Source organism: Elgaria multicarinata, chromosome 1 (genome assembly GCF_023053635.1).
Source record: "Elgaria multicarinata webbii isolate HBS135686 ecotype San Diego chromosome 1, rElgMul1.1.pri, whole genome shotgun sequence".
Classification (NCBI taxonomy): domain Eukaryota; kingdom Metazoa; phylum Chordata; class Lepidosauria; order Squamata; family Anguidae; genus Elgaria; species Elgaria multicarinata.
Genome location: NC_086171.1, coordinates 112370530 through 112396144, shown reverse-complemented (window position 1 = coordinate 112396144; position 25615 = coordinate 112370530). Strand labels below are relative to the sequence as shown.

Sequence of the window (25615 nt, the reverse complement as noted above, 5' to 3'; positions counted from 1 at the left end):
GAACCATACTGTGGAGGAAGAGCAGGATTAAATGTAATAACAAAATAAATAATTCAAACCCTTATCAGGTTGACTGCTTTTAGAGGACTGCAAAATGTAGAGTGAGTTGTTACCTTCCCTTTGATATATCACCTGCTTGGGTAATTTTAATGATACAAATACAAATCCCAGCAAATAGATCAGCATGGTTAAATTCTGTTCAGATCTGGTAGCCACTTGAGATCGCTTCTAATGGCTGTGACAACACAGTTATATTACAAACAATCATTTACACAGGTGGTTGCCTATATGCAAACTAGACTCAAAATTTGCTTCAGGAGGGGGTGAACGCCCCTACTCATTTTCAGAAAAACATAAATAGCAGGTGAAAACTAAAGCAATGGGGACCAATAATGAAAACCACTTATACTTTCCGAAGCATGCTTATTGATTCCGCAGCACTCTGATCTGAATAAGCTCAAAGAAATTAGACTAACAAGATGTAGCACATGTTACAAGGGAAACCATGATCCTTCTGTCACCCACTGAAATGACATGGCAAAAAAAAAAAAAACAACAACTTGATGATTCGTAATTGAAGGCTGATTAACAAATCACTTTGCAAGCAGGCTTTCTGAACTGCAAACTATGGCAGGAGAAAGTGCACCGCATGGCAGATTTGCAGAGCTCCATTTGCCATACTAACGTAAGAACCTACTGGATTAGACAAAAGGCCCGTCGACATCAGCATTCTGTTTCTAACAGTGGTGAGCCAGATACATCTGGGAAGTCTATAGAAAGGCAATAGCACCTGGTATTCAGAGACATAACAGATCTCAAGCATGGAGGTTCCATTTAGCTATAACAGCCTTTGACAGACCTCTCTTCAATGAATTTATCTAATCCTTTTAAGACGCCATCTAGGCTAACAGCCATCACTCCATCCTACAGCAATGAATTATGTTAACTTGCACATTTGGAACAGGGAGCCAAATAAGTCTAACCAGCAGCCTGTGCTTGGAAGACCTGCCCCATTCATTTCGACCAAAGCCTCCAGAAGTTCTATGGAACTGAAATAAACTAAGAAGCCCATGTGTGCACAACTTGTACATGCACTAGAGTTCCCAAGGAGCTCTGAAAAAGAGCTATAATCCTCAAAAATTTACATTTCTATTCAGAGTAATTTGTGTTACAGAAATGTGATATTGTTATCAATTACAGTACTATAAAATTTTAAAACCTTCCATTTGTAGTGCTCATTTTCTATGACTCTAACGTTCATTGTGTACAAACAACTGTTTGAACTGTATTTCACCATTTAAGAATAAGAGCAGCTCTGGTTCTTCTTAGTGCTAAATAAAAGTTCTGGAAGAGTCAGTGTTAAGAGAGATTTCTGAAACCCCTTTTTATTTTAAAAAACACATTCCATTTTTGATTTAGTTCATCTATCTAGTTCTATTGTGATATTCTTTCAAAAAATACTACCATAGTGAATTCTTAACAACACTAAAAAAAAAAAAAAGCACAGAAAGGCTGAAAAATTGATTCTTACTCTAACCACAACAAAGTAGAAATCACAGTGTCTGTATATCAGAAATAAATATGAAAAGTATTCTGAGTATCCTGAAAGTCATTTAGACCTCAAACGCATCTTAAGTGAGTGATAGTAAGAAAAGCTTTCACATTTCAATAGGAAGTGTTTCCACAACAAACCAGTTAGAAAATGAATAAAAGCAAAACTAAGGAAGAATATGTAGAATATTTTACTTCTATAAGACCTCAGATGCTCAGGATAAAAACATGGTTCTGGGCTTGAAAAACAGAAATAGTAGTTTCATCATCTCAAAAAATCCATATGAAAATGATGTTTAGGATCATTTTGATTACCCACTAGTATGCAGCATTCAGCAACAATATTATAAAATACAAACTCACAGAAATACTAACTTTTTCCTGCCTCTCTTTTACTCATTCCCCAACAAGCAAACATGTTCTTTGGTTACTGAAAAGTTTATATATTGTGGGAATGCTGAAAGACTGGCCTAAGCACCAGTCATAATTGTAACTTGAGTGAGTTTGGGTTTCCTATGCCACTGAGACTGGCTTCCTATGTTACTTTGGCAGTGCGGGATGCTACTCCTTCCCACATCACCAGGATAACGAGAAGCCCTATGCCAGGGCTAAACATGGAAAATGGGATTAATGGGGACCAGGGGGCAGGGAGGACACTGCAGAATGGGCCATGTGGTTGGCGTTGGTTCCCATGCTGCCAAGATAACGTAAGAATGCAGTCAAGGAAAAAATATGATCTGCACCTATTGGGATTAGAAGAACTGATTCTATGATTCCATTCTTGCAATCCCAACTTTTGAAAATCCCAGATGCCCCCAAACTCGGATGTTCTTGTGTATACACAGCTTCATATACATTTCAGTATGGGGTCAAATGCACACACAATTTTAAATTAAAGATTTTGAATGGAGAATGTTATAATTCAAATGTATTCATAATGATTCTTTTTACAGTTTTGGTAAACTATCATCATAACAAAAGAAGCAATATTGGATTTTTCTCATCCCTTTTCCAAAGACTGAATGAATATACAGTACATATACAGGTTGACAATTTGATTAATCTAAAGCGGTCTTCACTTTGCTCAGTTCCTAGAGTTCTGTAGACTAGAAGATAATACCAATCAAAACAAAATGTTTTCCACAAGTGAAACAATAAAGCAAAGAACCAAGAACTATGCTCAGAATCGAAGTGGATTAGAACAACTATCTATATATCTATATATACATACACACACAAGTTCATAACCTTCTGTGAAAATCAACCTATATTCTATTGAAGAACAAAAAAGTTATTGTAAAAATGTTGCTAATTTAACAAAACGGGGAAGAAATGGCTGCTATCAAAATATACAATTTGAACTGCAGGCTAGAAGGCTTATGTTATTAAAAAATAGTTTTGAGCAAAATCCTTTGCTGTAATGATGACTGGTTTTCGGGCCTGTCATTCCAACACGGTTATCCAACAAGGTCTTATAAAAGATTGAACCATGACTCCCTTCTTTATCTGTATAATGTTCTTGACCAACATCAACAGGGAGAATTCTCCTCTGTAGACAAGAGTTGATTCCAGAGTCCTTAATCCAAGGTTTGAGAACACAAAATGGCAGTAAAGAATTCAGAATCTCAAGTGGGATTTGTGCTTCACCATGTACCTGCAATGTAAAAGGGAGGAAATATACTGTAGTAGCTGAATAAGTGTGAAAATTCAGGTCTGCATCCTCACATGGACAAAAGTAACATAAACAATCCAACATGCCCAACTCAGCCAACCGAAGTAGTATTTACTAGCCTGAGTCTCAGTATGAAAATAGAGATCACGTTTAACTCAGAAGAGGGCAGATAACATGACCTGAAGTGGTACTTGTTTATTTAGTATTTATTTATTTAAAAATAAAATAGTAGTATTTACTTACTGAAAATTTATTAGCAGCTCTTCAGCCACATGACTTATAAATTAAACAAAATACAAGGAAATCAATCAAGGAACTTTATCAGGCAGTTAAAAACACTGCATAAAATGAATACAAAACTAAAAAGCCTGGACGTTTTTTTTTTTAAAAAAAAACAGATGCTGTCAGACAAACTTCTTGAAGAAAGGAGTTCCATAAAGAATATACGACAATGGAAAAGGCGGTCTCCAGTCACGACCACCCATCTTACTGAACATGTTGGGGGGTCAGAATCTGGCCTGTGGAGGTTCTTTCCCAGGCCCTGCCCCTCCATGGAAGAGGAATCTGTGCTCTGGCCGACTGATCCTTCACGAGCTGTGTACTATCTCTGTAGGGACAGTGTGCAAATGAGCTGCCTGACCTAGCTGGTACCTGGGCGAGCCTGCCCTTCGTGTGTGGGGGGGGGGAGGGGGGGACTTAGGTTTGGGAAGCTTCAGTGTGCACATGATTTCCCTAGTCAGGCAAAGCACATGCAAACCAAAGCTGAGCTCCATCTTGGCATTTCCCTAGCTGAGACAAAGCGAAGCTGAGCTCCCTCCATTCCCTTCACTCCTCTGGTGTCAGCTGGTGTTTGCCTGTGCTACATCCTCCCTGATAGAGGAATTGCACAGGGCAGGCGAAGCCACCCCAGTTGAGGTGGTGGTTGGATTCTCCACCTGTCACCTAACCTGAGATGACTTCACTGTTTGTGGTCCTTCCCTGGCCAAGAAAAACCCACAGGCATTAAAGCTGGATTCCCAGCTGAAGTGCCAGCTGGAGGAGCACTTGGGCGTTAGGGTGCGTAGTCATACCCCCTGATGTCAAGGTAGGGGCCATTTTTCTTTCCTTTTTGAGTTGGAGGCATTTTCCTTTCCTGCGAAAGGTATGTGTGTGGGGTGGGGGTATAAAACCATATTCAGAAGTAATTTCTACTGAGCTCCATCTAAGCACGCATAGGGTTATAACCATAAATGGGTATTATTATTATTTTGCATTTTCTTGGGTCAAATGTGAAGATTGGAGTTCAGACCCTTCCTCTGCTTGTATTCAGTTTGTTGGGTGAATTCCTTGTCTTTTGGTTTTAATTTCTGTGAACCGCCCAGAGAGCTTTGGCTATTGAGCAGTATAAAAATGCAATAAATAAATAAATAAATAAAAATTTGACTAGCCATTATGTGACAAATCACATCTTCCATGACTAGCCACATCTTGTGGTGGTGCCCACAGCAGTTTCTCAAATTCTGAGATGTGCCCATATGTCAAAAAAGGTTGGGGACCCCTGCTCTAGACCTTTATGTAGGTTACCGTTCGGTTTGGATCTGGCATATGGGGGCTGGAGAGAGGGAGAAGGAACACACTATGCCAGATCTACTACCTTCTAAAATGGATCAATATAGTGCAAGGCAAGGCATTTGTTACAGCATGCAGGTGTGGTAACTGTGTCTACCTTTACACCACAGGTATAAGCCAATGTACAATGTGTCTACCTTTACACAGTACAAGCCAATGCATCCAGTACAAGTTTACGTTTGCTCTGCTATCTACAGCCTTTGCATCAGCATTAATAAAGGTTGGGAGGTGGGGGGTAGAGCAAGATCCTCCAATTGGTATGGAGGCTTTTGCATATAACTTATGATGATGTAGTTTGTACCAATGAAACAGGCTGGATTATGTAGTTGAACACTTTTTTAAAAGCTAAACAACCCATAATATTTTGAATACAAGGTATTGGCCGCATTCGGACAACACTTTGGTCAACTGAGTGTGAATAGTCCACTCCACGGATGACTATTTGTGTGTCACACTTGGGCGACATGGAAGTAGTTATGCATGGAGTGCAGTATCCACACTCAGTTGACTATTCATCTCTTCCCCCACCCCACCCCTATGCCCTCTCCACAGGATGGCAGTGCTGGTTCCCACTTACCTTATTGGGGCATCAAGCCGTGGGAGGCATCCATCGCCCCCTGCCCTGCGATCCATTTGGAAATAGGCTCACGGGGATGGAAGGAGCTTCTTCTATCACCTCGAGCCGATGTCCAGATGGATTGCCGGGCAGGAGGACGGGACGTACATGTCCCTGGGAACACGTGGGGCGCTGCAGCATGTACCCGTCCCAGGAAGCGCGCAGGTAGCCCCCGATTGTGCTGCCCCACCAAAGGACGGGATGATTGGCAGCTGTCCAAGCGCTTCCCAGGACAGGATCATTTCACGTGACAGTAGAGCCCTGCTGGGCAAGAGTGGCAGGGGGTTTCTGCTGCTCTTGTCTCATGACTCTGTAAGCATGGGAAATAATCCACGGAGCCTCCTGCCACATGACACGATACTCAGCAGTTGTGCAAATAATCAACTCTGCAAACCGTTGGTTTTCTCCATTGGTCTCCCCCTCCTGACAGACGACACATTAGTCAACGGGGGACTATTTAAGCAACGGTCGCTTAAACAGTCCACTGCTGACTAACATGTCGTCAAAACCAAGTTATTTTCTGAATCTTAAAGCTGAACAGTTTGCTTGCAAGATTTGATAGGTGGCTCTAAGACCTTTATATAGAAATATAAGTTCTCCAGATTGATTGATATTTACCTGTCCAATGTTTCCCAGAAACGCAGGAACACAGGTCTGTCCAAGTGCCGTTTATGATAGCTGAGCTCTAACAAGGTTACATCCCATTTCTGAACATTTGGATCTAGACGAACTTCATCGTATTTAAGATGGAAAGCTTTAACTATATAAGATGGGGAGAGATGACATGGAAATTAATCACTCCTAAAATCCAAACACATTTTGGACAATTGTGGTTCAGGATTAAAAGTTAAGGCAAAGGGCCAGTTTACACATGGTGACTCTCAAGCAGATGCCTTATAAGCATGAAGGGTTATCACTGGGCAGGCAGGCCTGCATGAAAGCTCCATTTGTGTGAAACGTGGTGAGCCTCTGGCCCTCCCAATCCATGTGATAGTTGAGGCTGTCTCGTTCTTCATCAATGTGGAAATGAAGACAGCCTCTTTTACACCAACATGACGGTACTAATTCTTCGCATTAGCTGAACTGTGAGCCTGTTGGTGGTCCCACACACTCCCACTGCTCCAAATCCAGCAGGTTTTAGTGCAGGAATGGGCAACTGGGGGTCCTCCAGATCTTTTGTCTTACAACGCTCATCAGCCCTGCTATCCAACACAGCCAATGATGAAGAAAGATGGGAGGTGTAGGCCGAAATATCTGGAGGGCCACATGTTGCCCATCACTGGTTAGATGTGGACTGGGGAGACCTAGATTCAAACCCCTCACTCATATATTGATTTCAGGGGGTAATCTCTTGGACAGGTCACTAATCATCCGCACAGCACTGTGGAGAAGATAAAAATCAGGGTACCATGTATGCCACCCTGAGCATATGGAAACTGTGTGGTTGCTAGCCTATTGAGAACAAGCCCTAGGTCTAATCCTTACGTCTGGGGTTTTGAGACAAATATTCTGGTATCTGTCCTTAGTCTATGGGGCTGCTGTTATAACAAGCTTAAATTTGTTATATTTCTATTAGGGCTGCAACCCGAATAAAGAAATTTTAATTGGTTAAGCGTATGAGCTTTAATCTATAAATATATCAAGGAAATTTCCATACAGTTGCATATGGGTATAAACAGAATTTCTGAAGGAGGAGGCATACTTCTTTTGTTTTTAAATGTGTATGTCTTAGTGGTTACCCTCTTAGAATAGGCGCGTCCATCTCTGGGACACAAAAGGGGGATTGTCTCCTTTACAAAGGTGCTTGCCATCTGCACTTCTTAAAGTACTTGTATGAGAAATTATATAAGCCTGCTAGCTGATTGAGGGGATGCTTTTAGTCAATTATGTCTTTAATTAACTGATTCATCGGTTAGATTAATTGAACATCATAGCCCTAATTCTTTATATTGCCTTCCTCTAAGGAGTTCAGGGCAGCATAGATTCCTAACCCTTGTTGCCAGCCAATTACAACTTTTGCGAAAACATATCGTTACAACATTTCGGAGTACTCTGATAGAATGTGTGCACTCCCACAATAGCCCTGAACACAACTAATTGGAAACACTAAAGCAAAGTTTATTTTACCTTCTACGTGACTCTGTTTTACCTTGATTTTGTTGTAAAGACGTACAATTTTTGCTCAGGCTAAATGCATTAGCTTCATGAGCGCTGTGGAGGTCAAGTAAGTTACAGAAATGAAAAACACAGCACTGGTGTACTCAGTGGCCCCTTAGACAGATTTACAGCAAGGTGAATGGTACAATTATCCTGGATCAGGGCAGCTTCGTCATGCTGTGTTCCCAAAGAGGCTGTTTCAGCTCACCCAGCTCCACTTTTAAAATCAAAGTCTTGTGTTAAGTATGTCCGGTGAAGATGTGATCTCAAGAAAGGCAGTTTCCTAACTTTAGGGAGGTAGACCCTAAATTCATACATTTCCTGCCAATATGTGGCTGCTGCCATAAACCTTCTCTCCTGTGTGTGGTTGGGATCCATATTGCAGTAGTAACATATACCAGTGCTGTGCCCATTTGCTGGCAGTTCCTCATGCTTCCATGCTACCAATGGAGGAGCCGCACTGGCGTGGGATACAGCAACACCAAACAAGAACCCCACATGAGTAACACTTGCATGCATTACCTCTGTGCCATGAGTCCAGATCACACAGGAGAGACTGTTATGTGGCACCTCCACCACAGCAAATTACCTATGAATGGAATCTTAAAAATCACCGTGGCAAACCATGGGAAACTTTATTAAATTACTTCCATTTTTGTTTGTTTATTTATTAAATTTATATCCTGCCTTCCCATAAAAAACAGCACTCAAGGTCTGGCATATAAATAAAACATAAAAACTCAAATAAAAAGACATCCAATAATAATAAAAAAGAACACAAACAACAGTTTACACACAGTGCCAATAAGAATTAAAAAGCATAAGGCCGGCAGCTGGTACAATAAAGTTGCCAAAAGTTGGAATTTCTTCGATTTGAAACTTCTTTGGTAGCAACAAGAATTCTCTCTGTTAAGCACACTAGTTTTATGTATCAAGGACATCTCTAGCATTTATAATAAAAATATTTATCTCATACTATGCTATACCAAGTTTTCCTTTTAAAGAAAGCAAAAGTATATCTATCAAGGATATATGCATTTACAAAGAAATCTATGAATGTCAAACAGATCCTTTGAGTTAGGAGCAAGAAGTATTGAACAAGAATCAATCCACCTAAAGTGACCTTCAAGTTCAATAGACTTGCATTAACATGCGATTGCAAGTACACCTTTAAAATGGCATTCAGATAAAATATTCATGTTGGTTAAAATGCCAAAAAACAAAACTTTCCATTCAAAATGTCTACTTCCTTACAGACTTCTCTGAAATGAAGGGATGAAAGAAATTATTCTCTACAGAAGCAATTGTTATACGGTCCACAAATAAACAAATTATTTTACAAGAAATCAAGAGCTGTAGATTGAAAAACATAGGATAAAGAGAGTACTATTTTAAGCTTTGTTGAAGTGACATTTTATAGGACTTTAGCCAGGATAAAGTGATATTGTGAGACACTGGGAGATAGACTGATGTGCTCTAGATGGAGTCTAATCCAGGATTTGCATAATACATTTAGACTTTTTCTTAGATTTTACTGCAATCGGCTTTCTTTCTTTTTTAAAATTTCAATCTACAATAACCAGCTTAAATCTTTGTTACTCTTCATCATGGAAGAAAGCCAGTTTGCCTGTTTGGCTTCTGTGAATGTCTGAAGGTCAGGGGCCACATACTTCCTTCAGCATCTAACATAAGGATTTCTCAAGGGACAGTATCCATAGCATCATCCGTCAAACATTACTTTTGCTCATACATTTTTTTTCTGGAACTTTACTTAATTTAAAACAAACAATGAAAGAAGCATAAAAGAGTACTAATATGATTTCTGTACAACTTTTTTTTAACAAATTACTATATTATTTTACTTCCCTACTTAATGAGCTCCCTTTTTCATATTTTGGGATAGTTAATATTTAGAATTTATATAGTAATTGCTGTAACTCTATAACCATCCTGTAAGGTAGGTCAGTAGTATAAATGAGGCTGAAGGAGAAATGTGATCCATTTTGTTTCCTTCAAGTATTAACTTTCTACAGTGTTCAAGCCATTGCTATCATTTCTTTAATACAGATTGTATAAGCCCCCCACTCCCAAGTCCTAAGATTTTAGCCTGAGTCTTTCTGATATAAACAGGGCTGTTTATTCTACAATCCTAAAAACACAGCAAAATAATTTGACTACTACTTAGCAGCTGTTAGAATTTTAGCCCCAGTTCACATTGAATATTGAACAAGAGTTAGGAATCCCATGCATCCTCCTCTGCACTTCACCAGGTGCATGCAAGTTCTCTCCAGCCTACTATCCCATTTGGTATCACAAATTACAATTAACTACAAATATACTAGGTTGCATTTTGATCCACACAAGGAGAGGGAGCACTCTAGCCCCAACCCCTCTTCATGTGTTTCCGTCACCATCTACTTGTGGACGGCAACTTTCTGAAGAAGAGAGCCTCCTGTATCCGTGGAAGTTCTCCCTGTGACCAGAATGCTGGAAAAACAGAGTTTAAAATTATGTGGGGGCCCTCCATGGATACAGGAAGCTCTCCTCTTCAGAAAGTCACCCTTCATGAATAGAGGGCAACTGAAACACACAGGGAGGGGTGCAGGGCTAGCAGGCTCCCTCTCCTCGTGTGTTTAGTATTCTCAGATGAAGAACACCTGAATAGGGGTAGTGATAAGCCTGAACTGGGCCTAAACTGCTAAAACAGTTAGAATTCATGTGTTAGAATTGAGTTGCTGTTGAATTCCTATAAAGCAGCAGTAGCATCCACATACTGCTCGTGCACGTTCTGGCTTATTTAAGTCAGGATGTTTGGCTACATGACAACACAGCCGGTGTGTTATGGCTGAAGCATTTATTTCTAGTTAAAACTAAAACTCCTTCTCCAACTTAATGTGGATGAAAATGGAGTCTTGGATACTTATTAGTAAGATCCTGATGTTTCAGTTGTCCATGTACACAGTTACAGGATAAATCCACACAGTTCCTCAGATGTAGTGTGATTGGCATAGGAATGGTCTAATGTATTCTGTTGGAGAAGCATTGTTTTGTATGAAGTCACAAATAGGAAAGGAGGTCAGAAGCCCTCCATGTACATGCAGAACTAAGGAGCAGGTTTCTGATGGAAGCTGCAGAGAAAGTAATACCTGTTAACAGGACATGGAGGTGCTACTCTTACTGTACTACAGAACTTCCAAGGTAAACAATTCAAGAATACTAAAAGTATGGAGCCCCAAAATTGCCTGGTTAATTCAAATCAGTATGTGAAATTCAGTCTTCACATACTGTTTTTTGGCCTGTTACCCATTTAGGGTTGGCAAGGTCAGATTTCTGTTTCTGAGATCTGCCTAGCAACTGATTGCGCTCTCTGCCCTCACCCATCCCTTGGCGGTGCACTCTGCAAACTTCCAAAGTGTCAAACACCCATGTTTCCCACAAAAAGGCATGGCCAAGCAGAGTTTTAGTTCTGCCTCAGATGCCTCCCCAAGATATGAACCTGCGTGTGAAATTTTGTCCCATTCCTGCAAACATCCAAGGGTTCAGAGCCACCAACCACTTTTTGGTGCAAAGGTGTTTTTACTCGCATGTCCTTGTAATTGCATAGGATTTTGGTGATGCATTGGGTGCCCTCCTACTAGGGGGAAGCGGTGTATGAAGTTTTGTCCCGATCCTGCAAATGTCCAAGGTTTAGAGCCATCCCACCTTTTTGGTGTAAGGTGTTTCGTCTCCCTCCTATCCATTACATACAACCTCTCCTGAACTTAAGTGCTGCGAAGTATCTTCAAATTCCCATCACTCATTAGGAGTAAATCTTGGCCAAAATGTTGGGTATAAACATAACATTCCTTCTCGCCTCAATTTCCTGTATTTTTTCCTTAAGCCCTTCATACATTTTCCTCTTTCTCCTTCCATTGCCTATATCCTTACTTCAATCCTGCCTTTTGATTCCCTGTCCCTTAGTTTCCCTGCGTTTTCATCCTCTTCCCAATCCTCAGCCTGATCCTGTGTGAGGTTTCAATTCTAGTAATACTAGTAATTAGCACAAAGTAAAAAGCTCACTTTTTGCAAAAATATCAACGGGTGATCCGTCAGGTAGCAACCATGGCCAGCCCTTGAACTGCCAAGCAGGGCCCTGCACAAATACAGCCACAACACGGTCCCTAAAAAAATAAAAAAATAAAAATAAATAAAAGGGAGAGAAGGATCGAATCTCTTCTACTTCAGTCATTTATATTACAATGAGAATAAGAGGTAAACGCTTCCCCTAAAAATACATCTTAGCTCCTGCTAAGGATTTTTTCATAATTCAACAGTTTTCTCCACAGCATAAGATTACATTAATTGCCTGTGAATATCCATGTGTATCTCTGTTTTGTTATAGACCTAACATGATTAGATATTGAACCACTGTCTGGAAATCTTCTACAACGACCAAAATATTCAAGAACATGTAGTGTACCTGAAACCTCAATCCATGGTGAAACATTCACAAGGTCAGTAAATGATTTACTTGGTAAACTGCCTTGAGATGGCAACAACTTGAATGGTGATATAAAAATCTTATAAAGAAATAAACAATCATAAGCTAAGTGGGAAAGAAGTCATTTTGGGGTGGGGAAAAATGGTCATGGGAATCTACCTTTCCCATGGTTGTTGCTAAATTTGTTTTGCACTTTGGGGAAAGGAAACCAACTTCCTTCCTGCCAATTAGATGAGAAGTCGTCCACTATTATACATTCGGCACCTTTTTTATAAATGTCCGGCCATTGTAGTTTTTATAGTCCCAGAGCACTATAACCCGTGTTTTGTTCAGGAGTACTAGACATTCATAATAAAGGAGTCCTTACATGACATCAAATTGTCACACCCCATTTGATACAAGCATGTTAAAGTTATTCATATATCCAGTGAAGAGGTATAACGCTAGAGTGAGATTTTCACTTATAAAAGCAAAAGGACAGTAGTTGGCTTCGTTCTGGGACTGTTGTCAGCAGTGGAGATATTCAGCTTGATGACTGGTGGCATTGGCCCTGATGGTAAACAGTTTTATACATAAACCACACAAATGCCACAACACTTATGTTGGCCATGGACAGATTAGGCTGAATTTGAGTTGTGCTTAAATCAGTTCAAAGTCATAGTATATTATTCTATTCAAGGGTTTCAGAATTATATCTAATGCATTTTATGTAGCTACGTTGATTTCACTTTCTGGTTGAGTAAGGGAAATTTAAATAGCACAAAACACGCTCTCTTACCAATCTTGAGGCATAAGTTTTAGAGGCTGATCAACCACACGATACGGTACTGTAACACTGACTGTAGTTCCACCAGGCTGCATCTGGTCTTTCCTTCTCTGTATTAAAGTTTCATTTTCACGCTGACAGCCTTGCTTTTTCTTCTCATCTGATGGCACAAACCTTAAAGATATAGATGGCAAGAGAATTAATAGACTGGTACTAATTTTGTACAGTCAAACTACAAAATAAGCATTATGTAGTTTAGCATTTAATCAGAAATTGGACAGGATTACAGTGAAGCATTGGACAATAAATGTCAATTGTTCAAAACCATTTCAGAAAATCCCTAGACTCCTACAAAAGAAGGCAAGTATGTCACTGAAATGGATATTTACACCAGAAATGGTGTTACTACAAATGCATTCCAGATAGTTAGCAGCACAAGCAACGAAGGGACCTATGGCAACTTAAAGACCAGCAAATTTATCATGGCATAAGCTTTCATAGGAGATGCAAGTGGGCTCAGGCCCACAAAAACTTAAGGTTCAGCTTTTATTGGAGATAAGGAAAACTTGATAGTCATGCAAAACTAGCATGTCTAGAAACTTAATTCGAGGATTCATTTTGGCAGCATGCTCTTACGAGGAGTTAATTGCTGTTTGTCTCCCAGAAGGGAATAAATCAGACTCTGCTAATGGATATGCATTAATAAATTTAGATATATTCAAATTCAATATTGTCCATAGCTGCCAAAGCAGTATCAATGCACCAAGTGATAACTGCCTCCCACTACTTGGACATGTTGTGGCATGTGAAATTTGTTTCGAGTTTGAATTTCAGACTAAGGAGAAGATAGATTACAGTTGTTTACAATGGCAAGGAAGATAGAAGTCCTGAGCAAGAAAAAATCTGGATTAGAGAAATCTAAAGAGCGGGGTTTTATTGACGAAGAAATACATCCATGACAGTTAGTCATTAGGATCATACAAGTATACTGAAACAGAAATGGTAAGATTGGCCATTGCCAAATCCCAAAACATATATTTCACACCTTAACAATGTAAATGATTGAATACAAACACCATACTTAAACAATGTATTTATTGAATTTCCTTGCTTTTGAAAGAAATAAACTACTTCTTCTTGGGAATGGTCAATAGTAGTACAATTACCAGCCAATGACTTCCTTTCTATGCTAGTGATCACAATTCCTTCCACCACCCACTTATAAACGATGCAGAAAGTGGAATGCACTGATAATAGTCACACTCTCATCTTGTTTGTATTAAGGAAATATTAAAATCAGTTTGACTAAAGGCACAGAGTTTTTATCAAATGTAATATACGAGGGGTCTTATTAACTGTTAGTCATATATAATATATCATATACGAACTGTATATTGTTTTAAAATTTTAAATCATAAATTTTAAGTAATGTCTGTTTTTAATGATTATGTGATTTTTTTGAAATGGTCAGAAGACTTATTCAATAAAGGTATTCATTCATTCATTCATTCATTCCTATGGGAGATTATCATTGGTGATGTCATAAAACTGAGTATTTGATGAGAAACCTGGACAATGTTAAAATTAGGAAATTATGAACTCAATATCTGCCATATTATTTTTACTTATTTTATTTATTTATTTATCATACTTATACCCCGCTCCTCAGCCAAAAAAGGCTCTCGGAGCGGCTTACACTTAGCAAAAAAGACAGTCCCTGCCCTCAGGCTTACAATCTAATAAAGACATGACACACAAGGAAAAGGAGTCAAGGAGGGAGGGAGGGAGGAGAGAGAAAGAAAGAGAGAGAGAGAGAGAGTCCAGCAGGAGCAGGCCCCGATGTTACTTCTGCCTGCTCCTGTCCCCTCGGTCCTTCTTCTTCCCCACAGGGCCAAGATGGCAGTTTGCCCTGTGGGGGGGGGAAGAGTCCAGCAGGAGCAGGCCCCGATGTTACTTCTGCCTGCTCCTGTCCCCTCGGTCCTTCTTCTTCCCCACAGGGCCAAGATGGCAGTTTGCCCTGTTGGGGGGGGGGGGGGGAAAGAGTCCAGCAGGAGCAGGCCCCGATGTTACTTCTGCCTGCTCCTGTCCCCTCGGTCCTTCTTCTTCCCCACAGGGCCAAGTACTTTTTAGTACTTTTTCAAGATGAAGAAATCAAAATGAGTCAATTTACATCTGGTGGCTCACAGAAATAAATGTGCAAATTACATTTCTCTCTATTAAAAGTGACAGTTATGGCCATTACCTTTGTATCCTCAATTCACTAAATAGTACTTTCCAATCCCAATCAAATTGGTTCTGTGTCAATAAATCCTAGTAATTTTGCTACTATTTGACATTTCTTTATTAATTCTGCTACTTGTAACACATCTAGGTTTAAGACAGTAGCATTATTATTATTATTATTTTAAACAGTCCATCTTGTCTCTTTTATCCATGGCTCATTCTGGCTACTGCTTATGAAGATACTCCAGCATTGCTGATTCTGCAACTCATATTACTTTGAAATAAAATACACTGAAGACAAAGCTGAGAAAAAGAACTAAAGATGACTGGTTGCAAAGGAGAATGTCAAAATCTCAGTGCAAACATAATGCTACACAACTCCTAACACCAATCTCCTTGCTTATAGCCCATCCTGTGCAAATTTCTCCCTCTTTCCTTTACTAGCATTGTGGAGTGTTAGGCCTGCAGCAAAAAAAAAAAAAAGTGTTTGAATCTCAGCTTGAATCTGAAGATCCTGCTGTGGGAAGATCTTCACCTTTTCTAGAATTCTTTTGGCACCTTAAAAGCTGCTCTGGAATGTCCCCTCACGACTCTGCAGTCCGTTTTCAATATGGGAGGCTCCAGAAGGAGGAAGATGGTGACTTTTTTGGTCAGGTTTGGATGTCACTTTAAGCATGGATGATTTTAAGAACAAGCTACTGTTCTCCCCACGCGATCAGACAAATAAGGTAGTGTGTGCAGCTTATTAAGCTAATGTGCGTAATCTAAGTCATACCTCTGCCTTCTGTCCTGTTGCGGTCCTCCCGCCTGAACAGTGACACTGATTCGCCCATTGACAACATTGTAGCAGCCTGTTTTAACCTTCCACAATATCCCAATGAGAGAGAGAGAGAGAGGTGTGGGGTAAAATACTGGGGCTTAATTCAGTGCTTCCAGCATCACCCCGACAAGGGGGAGAGGCTCTAAAATGCTGGAAGTTTGCAGGACTGGGACAAAACTTCATATGCCGCCTCCACTCATCGGGAAGCACCCAAAGCACCATCAGAACCCTGCGTGATTACACACAAAGGAGCAAAAAAAACCAGGTGCACAAAAAAGGCGATGGCACAAATAAAGCTTTGGAAGTTTGCAGGACGAGGACAAAACCTCATACGCAGATGCCTCTCGTAGGGAGACGTCCTGCAATATTTTCTTCATTTATTCTTTGTGTTTCCCCCACTGGCAGTAGCACACTTTGGAAAGCTGCAGCAGCCTTTGGCTCATTTGCTAAAGCGCTGTGGTGCAATTGCGCAGTTCCCCCATAGACGTTGCTGGCATAGATGATTTAAGGTGTTCTCAATTGCACATTTACCAGCATAGACACTGCTGAAAGAGAGCATGTAAGCGTTTCCATCACACAGAGAACTCCAGGGAGGAGCAGAGTGAAACTGATCTGAACTGCTCTTGCCGCACAGCTCTGTAGACAACCAAAATACGCCACGGCTACTGCCAGACAACACAATAACTCACAGTGGTTTAAATAACCCCCTTCTGCACACTATGGGTTATCAAAGTGGATTATTTTAGCCAAATACATGATCGTAGATTTAAAAAACACCAACAGATGACACGATAACTCATGATGGTTTAAATAAATCACCGCAGTTTATTTAACCCAATGTTGGTTATCGTGCAGTCTGAACCCAGTCCTTGTAAGTGGAAATGCCTTCCATTCTCACAGCTCCTTCAATCCAAGCCTAGGGTTAGAAACTGGTTTGCAAAGCTTGGCTCAATCTAACCAAAGATGAATTCACAACCCATTTCTGATTTCCTAAGCACATTTAGGAGTTGATGACTATTACATCTGAACTGGGTCAAAGTATAATTACAACTCGGATCACAGCTCTTATTCTATCACATATCTAATTGCAATTATTATTACTTATTTCATTTCTATACAGCCCCATAGCCGACAGTTCATGCAAAAGCTTCTTTCAGATGAAAAAACAGATAAGACAGCTACTGAAACTGCCTTAGTTCCCCCACAGAACATTTGCTGCATTTAGAGAATAATTTGCCTGTTCCTTCTCTCTTTTAATTCATTCTTGTCCAACTGATTTGTGAAATTACAGAAATAGGGAAATCCACCCACCCACCCCTGTGCACAAAAGAGCAGAAATAAAAAATACAGAAAAGCAACAGAGAACAGGGGATGTTGTTGGAGCCAGAAAATAAATGAAACAGAAAGTGAAATTTCCCTACTCTAGTTTTTGAGGTGTAACACATTCAGGCAAAATAATTAAAATTGCCTCCACATCACTCCAGTCATGGTAGTGCCGCACCCTAATTTGTCCTACTAGAAAGCATTTTCCTCAAGGTCACCAACCTTTAGTGCCAAAAAACTGTACCTGCGGGATGTCAAAGGGATAGTACTAATAGAAGAAGAGAATTAGTATAGCCTTCTGAGGCCCATAAAACACCTGTTTGAAGAAGGTCAGAACTTCAAATACACAACCTGCTAATGTTTGATTCATTCACTTTCCTCCTATTGAAGTCTAGGACAGATTTTTTTTTCTTACTCCAATAACAGATACTTTAAAAAATGCCTCAAAAGCAAAATATAATTTATTCAATTTCTACTTCTAAGAACAGAACTGCATATTACCTACCAATTTATTTATTTATTATTTATTTATTTAGAATATTTATATACCGCTCCCCATTGAAAAATTTCGGAGCGGTGTACAAGAGAAAATGAAAATAAAAACAGAATAAAACCCTTAAAACAAATTTTAAAAGAAGCAAATTGCCCAGATGTTGCTTTATCACTGCAATGTAGTATTGGGAGGGAGTGCTTTGCACCAGAGAAATAATGAGAAACAGGACTGCTTTCCCCTTGTATCTCAGCCTTTACCCTTTTCTTCAGCTGGAGTTCCAGACCATGTTTGTGACAGAAATGTCAGTCTGGGATCCCAGCAACGAGACGATTTTCAAAGATAATTGTAAAGTTCATTTCATGTCAGTGAATACACTCACAAGGTTATCAGAATTTAAAGTAGTAATGCGAGAAACAAGTTCAGAGATGTCTACTCAAGGAAGATATGGGTTTATGGTGGCCAGCATCCACCTGGCATAGTTGAGCCTCTTGTCTATAGAACTTCCATATGCTTTCATTTTAAGGTACAATTTCACCCCAGAAAAATTGCTAATGGACGATCACACAGTTCTACTGCTCCGTCTCAAAAAGGATAACTGATGGAAAAGGTGCAGAAAATGGCAATTACTAGGTGACAGAGATCCCCTTCCCTTTCAAGGAAAGCTAAAGCATTTAGTTAAGAGAGGGGGAGGTTATGGGAGAGATATGGATAAATACCATATAAGCATGAATGGCTCGGAGAAGCAAAATCCGTATATAGCTCTTGTTAGATCTTGGCAACATGCTCTCAGTCTAAATTATCTGTATGGTAGAGATTGTCTGGGAAAACTGGTTAGGGAAACATTTTCCACACGGAACTTTCAAGAATAGAGCAAGGTCATAAAACTGAAGCAAATCAAAATAAGTGTTTTAGAAAAGTAAATCCATAATCTGGTTCAGGACTGAGTGCATCTCTCATGTTCGCAAACTTGCTTGGTTGAGATGTAAGAGGTTCTTATAGAACACAAGCAGAGTGGTATTTCATTTGTTCATCTACAAAATCAAAACGCAGTTGTCACAAAACAGAATGCCCTGTTTCTAGAATAAATAATCAATTCAGCAACTTTTATATATATATATCTGAAGACAGTTTTTATGAAGTATATTTTAGTCAGCTACTTACTTCAGATCCTGCAGAAGATCTTTTGCATTAAGCATAGTTATTAAAGAGGTGGTAGCTGCTGGAATAATGATTATAGGTGTTCGAGATCCTGTAAAGAGATTTTTTTTTTAACAAGTAGCAGGTACTATTTTAACAAAATGCAATTATCATCATCATTATCCCCTGCATTACAGTTAAAAATTATCAAAGAATGCAGAACTAATTATAAATCCGCACTTAGGATTGGCAGAGAATAATCATTCTCAATGCGATCAGGATACAACAGTGTTTATTGAGAGAGAAACTGCAGCTGTGGGAGATCTGGACGTGGGTCTGAATCTGAATAAACCACTTGAACATGGAACTTTTATACATGCTTTGGGTAGGAAGCAGAGGCAGCTGACATTCAGGCAGTGCATGTTACAAGTTGCACTGCATTTAATAAAAGAGGCCCTGTACTGGATTTTCACAGCTTTACAAACTTACAACAGCCTCTTGCGAATTATATGTGGCAAGAAATACATTATGCACAATTCAGAGGTTTTGACAGTTGCAGCCAGAAATACCTTCACTCCTTCCAACCCTTCGCATCTTGAGTCTTATATGCCCAGGAATAAGAAATGAATTAATCTTTGGGCTGGTTAAGCCAAGTTTTAAACTTTTGCTTCCACAGGATTCAACACGTAAAATGTAAGTTTATGGTTATAAAAGGACCTATGAAGTTAGGAGCAACTCACCTTTTTTCTGGTTTGGAGGTGGTCTTGCTTGGGATACTGTGAGGGGGGGAAAGACACCAGAAAATTATTCAAATACATTTTGATGCTGGATGAGATTAAGCAAATATAACCAGGATCTGTTTATATGATGAACCCATATGGAATTTTTTAAAAATCTTCAATCCACTTTTAACTGGTGTGGTGCAGTGGCTAAAAGACAAAATCACAAAACAGGGAGTCCATCGTTTGAATTTTGCTTCTATCAATAAATTACTAAATGGCCTTAGCAAGCTATTCTCTCAGCCTTAGCCCACAAACTACAAAAAGAAGACAATAATATAGATTTACCATACAAGGTTGTTGTAAGGACTACAAGAACATTGTGGATGTGAAGTATTTTGCATAATTGAAAGTGCTATGTATTATTAATGCAAATTTGTTTACATGGCCAGTGCATTACCCAAAATGAGCACATGTAGAAAAGGTCCTGGATAATTAAGGTTTCCTACTCGTAAGTGCGTGTAAATAGCAGCATACTTATTATAACAGATTACATGAAGCCCTTATCCCCACATTTATTTATTTATTTATTTATTATTTTATTTATTTATTACATTTCTATACCGCCCAATAGCCGGAGCTCTCTGGGCGGTTCACAAAAATTAAAAACATTCAAAGTATAAAACAACAGTATAAATTTTCAGACATTCTTGTCTGAAAAGCTTGCGCTCCCAGGGGTGTGTAAGAAAGACCTCTTCTCCCACCAAAGGCAACCTGAAGCAAGCTATCCCTTTTTCTGCAATGCCCAGTTGGAATCTGACTGCAGGTACTTACCCTCAGCTTAGTCTCTCCTTGCCAGAAGAGGCCAGCACCAGCAGCCATCCATGCTGCCTGTCTAGAGCTCAATACGACCCAAAGCAGAGGCACAAAGCTGCCTATTATATTATATGATGGAAACCCACACTGAGCCAGTTAAGAGCATGAGGTTAGTAACTTGTTCAAGTAAGAATCTAGAATATGTGAACAAGTTCCTACTGGAGTAACTGAATCTATAGAAAAAAATCATGCATGTCACTACATTCAATAAGAGGACAGTATTATTCAGTATTTTCAAGTGGATAGTAATAAACTATTCTTGAAACCAGGAAATGTCTCATTCATAATTTAGTTGGAATAACTTCTGAATAAATATGCTTAGGACTAGGCTTTAAAAGCTTTTACACAGAGCAATAAACTGGTAATTTTTTTATGCACATCACCAAAAGGAGAGCACAGTTAAACCAACATGAACAAAATTATTATTATTATTATTATTATTATTATTATTATTATTATATACGGCCCCATATACAATATTATTATTATTGTATAATGCCCCATAGCTGAAGCCATCACCAGAGTGTCTCATCTGGTACATACATTATGGTCTTTTTGGTGCCAGGTGAAGACCTTATTTTCCCAAGCTTTTTAGTCCTTCAGTTCTGTTTTTAAATGTGCTGTTGGGTTTATAATTTTTACCTTACTGCTAGTTGTTTTAAACTTTAATAGTTTTAGATTATGTTTTATCATGCTGTATTTCAGAGTTCTAATTATTGTGAGCTGCCACAATGTAGCACAAGGCTTCCACAATGTAGCACTATGTTGAGGAACTGCTGCAAGTTGAATTTACATACTGGTGTTGAAAAATTATTTTTACAACATTAAGCCAATATTAACAATTGCTCAACACATTATTGCCAGGCATGGATTCTTCAAGACAGCCTAATTCTAGCGGTAGATAAAAAGTTAGAGAAGTAATAGCAATTACAGAAGAAACCTCTTAAAATAAAGGACCATTTATTCAGAAAACAGTCATTTTCCCCCTTTTGCCCCAGAATCCCCTGCAATATCTCAAGAGCAGTCTGAGTGCTCCTCAGAGCTTATATACTATTCCTGAAACAATGTAAATAGCAGCAAGACCATAGGATAATCCCAGAACTCGTATGTTGCTTTTGGCATTAGTAGTGCCACACAGAAGGCAAGACGTGGTCATTATCGGGGATTCTGTGGCAGACTTTTAGGATTGGTGTAGTGCTTCGTTACTGCAAAAAGCAGTGCCGTTCACACTACTGACTGGGGACTTGTGCGGACATAATGCTATCCATCGTCAGAAACAAATTATAAGATCACAACTCTCTCCTACAATTTCCTTTATCACGTCCATAGTTCACTGTTTTGTCTGCACCAACATCATCCACTGTTCCCACAAACCTGGGCTTTCTTCTAACATGGGAGTTGAAGAACAGAGCTTGAAGTTGGGTTACAAGTTCTGATTAGGAACAAACCACAATTAATGATGGTGAAATTTGGGGAGGACAATTTGTGGGAAGATTTCTGAAGGGCACGCAAGATTCCACACTCTGTTCCCAAACCCTTAGTGAGGTTAAGGGAGTACATCTACACTTGCCCTGGGAGAAGTTTGTGAGTGTGAGAGTATGCATGTGAGAAAGTGGAGTACCACTATTGCATGTTCACTGGGAGCAAATTCATTACTCCCTACTAGGGATCCTACTAGGCCTGAACTAGATACAACAGCACTAATTGTTGTTCAGCTTCACTTTCTCTTATCAAAGATATCCTAAGAACCATATTTAATGAACAATTCCTTTAACTTAATATTAAAAGGAAATTTGAAGGGCTTGAGGAGCATAAAGGAATACTATGCACAACTAATTCCCTTTACTGACTTATCTCATTAGACCACATGTTTATGGCAAAACAGTCAAGGATAGCCCTATTCAGGCATTAAGCCTGAATGGATGAGGACACAAAATGTGTAGGCATATTAATTATCTTTACTTGATCCAGGCTTGGATCCAGAGACAGACTTTTCCGCTCCTTCCACCCCCAAAAGTCTCCATCATGAAAGGGATCTCTGCTCCCTCACTGTCAGCCCCTTGTGCCACTGCCCACCCTATTCAGGAGGGTATTCCAATCCTCAGAAGATGCTTTTTGGAGGGGGAGTCCCTTTCCTCCAATCCCCTTTTGCTGGTGTCACTGGATCCAAGCCAATGGCAATAATAAAAGACAGAAACTACACCATTTTAACTAGAGAGCCTACCTGGGTTTTTTTTAAGAATTAGCTTCCCATGCTGATCATGGGCACTTTCCTTCAGCTTAGAAAGAAGTTGTAATTAGTTGTGAAGATTATTTTGTTTTGATTTGGTACTACCAGTTTGTATTCAACCCCTATACACAATTGGCAAACAGTATAACCACAGCTGAGGCAAATGATTTCACATATTTCTAACTCAAATGTTGTGCAACGTTGTACTTCAAGGAAGCAAATGAAAGTTCAAAAGCTAAACATCCTACATGTAACTTTTTTTGCTTTTGCTGCTGCTATTATTATTATTATTATTATTATTTATTTTTATATATAGCACCAACAACATAGAGGTCAATGCACAACTTCCTAGCACTGTAGGGTGCTGCACAGTTGATGCCACTAGTTTAACTATTCTTGACTGAGGGCTGTTGAAATCTTCTTCAAATTACAGTACTGCCACTGGAAGGAGGTGAGCAGTTGGGACAGGCAATTGCCAAGCCCAGCGTATTCCTGAAGTTCGTGAGGACTTTGGGAGCATGAGAGCAGCACCCTCATTTATTGTTATATTTTTAATCCACCCAATAACACATGTTCTTATTACATAACAAATGTAAAAAAAATCACCATTGACCAAATCCATCATATTTTAAGAGAAAGATTGTAAGTAATTATTTTACCAACTAGTTTCAGTATCACATCCACACTGACTGCAAACTGTACATTGCCTATGAAACTCTGTTAACATGACATGATCACTGATGGTGCTGTAAAAATAAATACTACTGAAGAAATTAAACCATTTTTCTAGTGAAATCCTGGGGGAATTCTTTCTCCAGATGCTTTATGATACTTTGCTTATTTCTTTGTACCATGCAATATGGAAGGTCATTCATGATATAGGCCAGCCTTTATACTGATGAAGGCCTGTACAGGCCTTTCAGTTAATGCGTGTGAAATCGCATCTGGCAGTGTGACCCTATGTGCGACGATTTATCCAGATGTATTTCTGCTCTTGCTATTTCTACCCTTTTCATATCATTGCCTGTCAGTTCCAAATACATTCTTATTCTCAACAGCCCTAGTGAGATAAATATGACAGGCAGCATGACCTTTCTAAGCACAGGCACACAACTACAAAGATAACAGAACCAGTAAAGAATCCCAATACCTTGCCACTCTAAATACATTAACATTCCAGCAAAAGATCTCTTTTTAGAGAATACTTATTTTATAGCAAAAAGCAACTCTTTTTGCACTCCATAAAAATATATGGAATAAAACTCTTTAGCAATGGTCAAGGGAAGGGTGTATTTTCATTAGGAAGGCACCACGAGTTCATGTGATCAAGATACTATTCAAATTAGTCTAACTCCTTTAGGTATCCTATATAATAATAATAATAATAATAATAATAATAATAATAATAATCAATTTATTTCTTACCCGCCTCTCCCTTTGGATCGAGGCGGGGAACAACATTAGAACAGGAATCAATACATCTTAAAAAATCATGATTTAACATTGATCTGGATAGGCCTCCCGGAAAAGGCTAGTCTTTAAAGCTGCCTTAAAATCACACATAGTAATTTATGATTTATTTCATATATGGCATGAGCGCTAACGTAAGCTACACTGTGCTAGCTTAAGCTGCTTCTAGGATGATACCAATAATATTTGCTGGTGTGCTGGTTTTTCTGGAAAAACATGTGTCAGGAAACACTCTTTCTCTTGCATTAGAGGTAGTGTACGTTAGTGCAATGTAATTTACGTTAGTGCCAAATAAGATTGTTGTTGTTTATTCGTTCAGTCGCTTCCGACTCTTCATGACTTCATGGACCAGCCCACGCCAGAGCTTTCTGTCGGCCGTCGCCACCCCTAGCTCCCCCAAGGTCAAGTCTGTCACCTCCAGAATATCATCCATCCATCTTGACCTTGGTCGGCCCCTCTTCCTTTTGCCTTCCACTTCCCCTAGCATCAGCCTCTTCTCCAGGGTATCCTGTCTTCTCATTATGTGGCCAAAGTACTTCAGTTTTGCCTTTAATACCATTCCCTCAAGTGAGCAGTCTGGCTTTATTTCCTGGAGTATGGACTGGTTTGATCTTCTTGCAGTCCAAGGCACTCTCAGAATTTTCCTCCAACACCACAGTTCAAAAGCATCTATCTTCCTTCGCTCAGCTTTCCTTATGGCCCAGCTCTCACAGCCATAGGTTACTACGGGGAATACCATTGCTTTAACTATGCGGACCTTTGTTGTCAGTGTGGTGTCTCTGCTCTTAACTATTTTATCAAGATTTGTCATTGCTCTCCTCCCAAGAAGTAAATGTCTTCTGATTTCCTGGCTGCAGTCAGCGTCTGCAGTAATCTTTGCGCCCAGAAATACAAAGTCTGTCACTGCCTCCACGTTTTCTCCCTCTATCTGCCAGTTATCAATCAAGCTGGTTGCCATAATCTTGGTTTTTTTGAGGTTTAACTGCAACCCAGCTTTTGCACTTTCTTCTTTCACCTTCATCATAAGGCTCCTCAGCTCCACCTCGCTTTCAGCCATCAAAGTGGTGTCATCTGCATATCTGAGATTGTTAATGTTTCTTCCTGCGAGAATTCCCACATTTTACTTTTTCCAAAATTCTCTATGTTATTTAGTACCTACTTAACAGCATTACAGTTTCCCCCAACTTGTTGATATGCCCTGAGCCAGATTTGGTCACCAGTCAGCACTGGAAACCTTCGCATGGCCCAACAGTACATGCAGGGCACCTGTTCTTAGGCTTATCAGTTCAGGAGATAGTGGGTGTTAAAGATCCGCACATATTCATTATTTCTTGATAACTGGGGTTTTAACAGCAGCTATCGGAACTGATAATACTAATAAGGGATGCCCAGTAAGAACTACTAAGTCTAGCTCAGGGCATGTCAACACTATAAACCTGGGTTACCTGAACTGTTATAGTTCTCCTCAAAATGC

At 39.5% G+C, this 25615-nt stretch overlaps 1 protein-coding gene across 1 annotated transcript in view; it reads right to left on the bottom strand.

Annotated features, from left to right (window-relative positions):
- Positions 1-1719: 1719 nt before the first annotated feature.
- CDC73 (cell division cycle 73) overlaps positions 1720-25615 on the bottom strand; it is a 135219-nt gene continuing 111323 nt past the window's right edge. Inside the window, exons 12-17 of the mRNA XM_063135010.1 lie at positions 19587-19622; positions 18871-18958; positions 12863-13024; positions 11664-11764; positions 6066-6207; positions 1720-3205 (exon numbers count right to left, since the gene is read on the bottom strand). Of these exons, the coding sequence (XP_062991080.1) occupies positions 3169-3205; positions 6066-6207; positions 11664-11764; positions 12863-13024; positions 18871-18958; positions 19587-19622 (566 nt within the window). The 3' untranslated portion in view covers positions 1720-3168. The remainder of the gene's footprint in view (positions 3206-6065; positions 6208-11663; positions 11765-12862; positions 13025-18870; positions 18959-19586; positions 19623-25615) is intronic.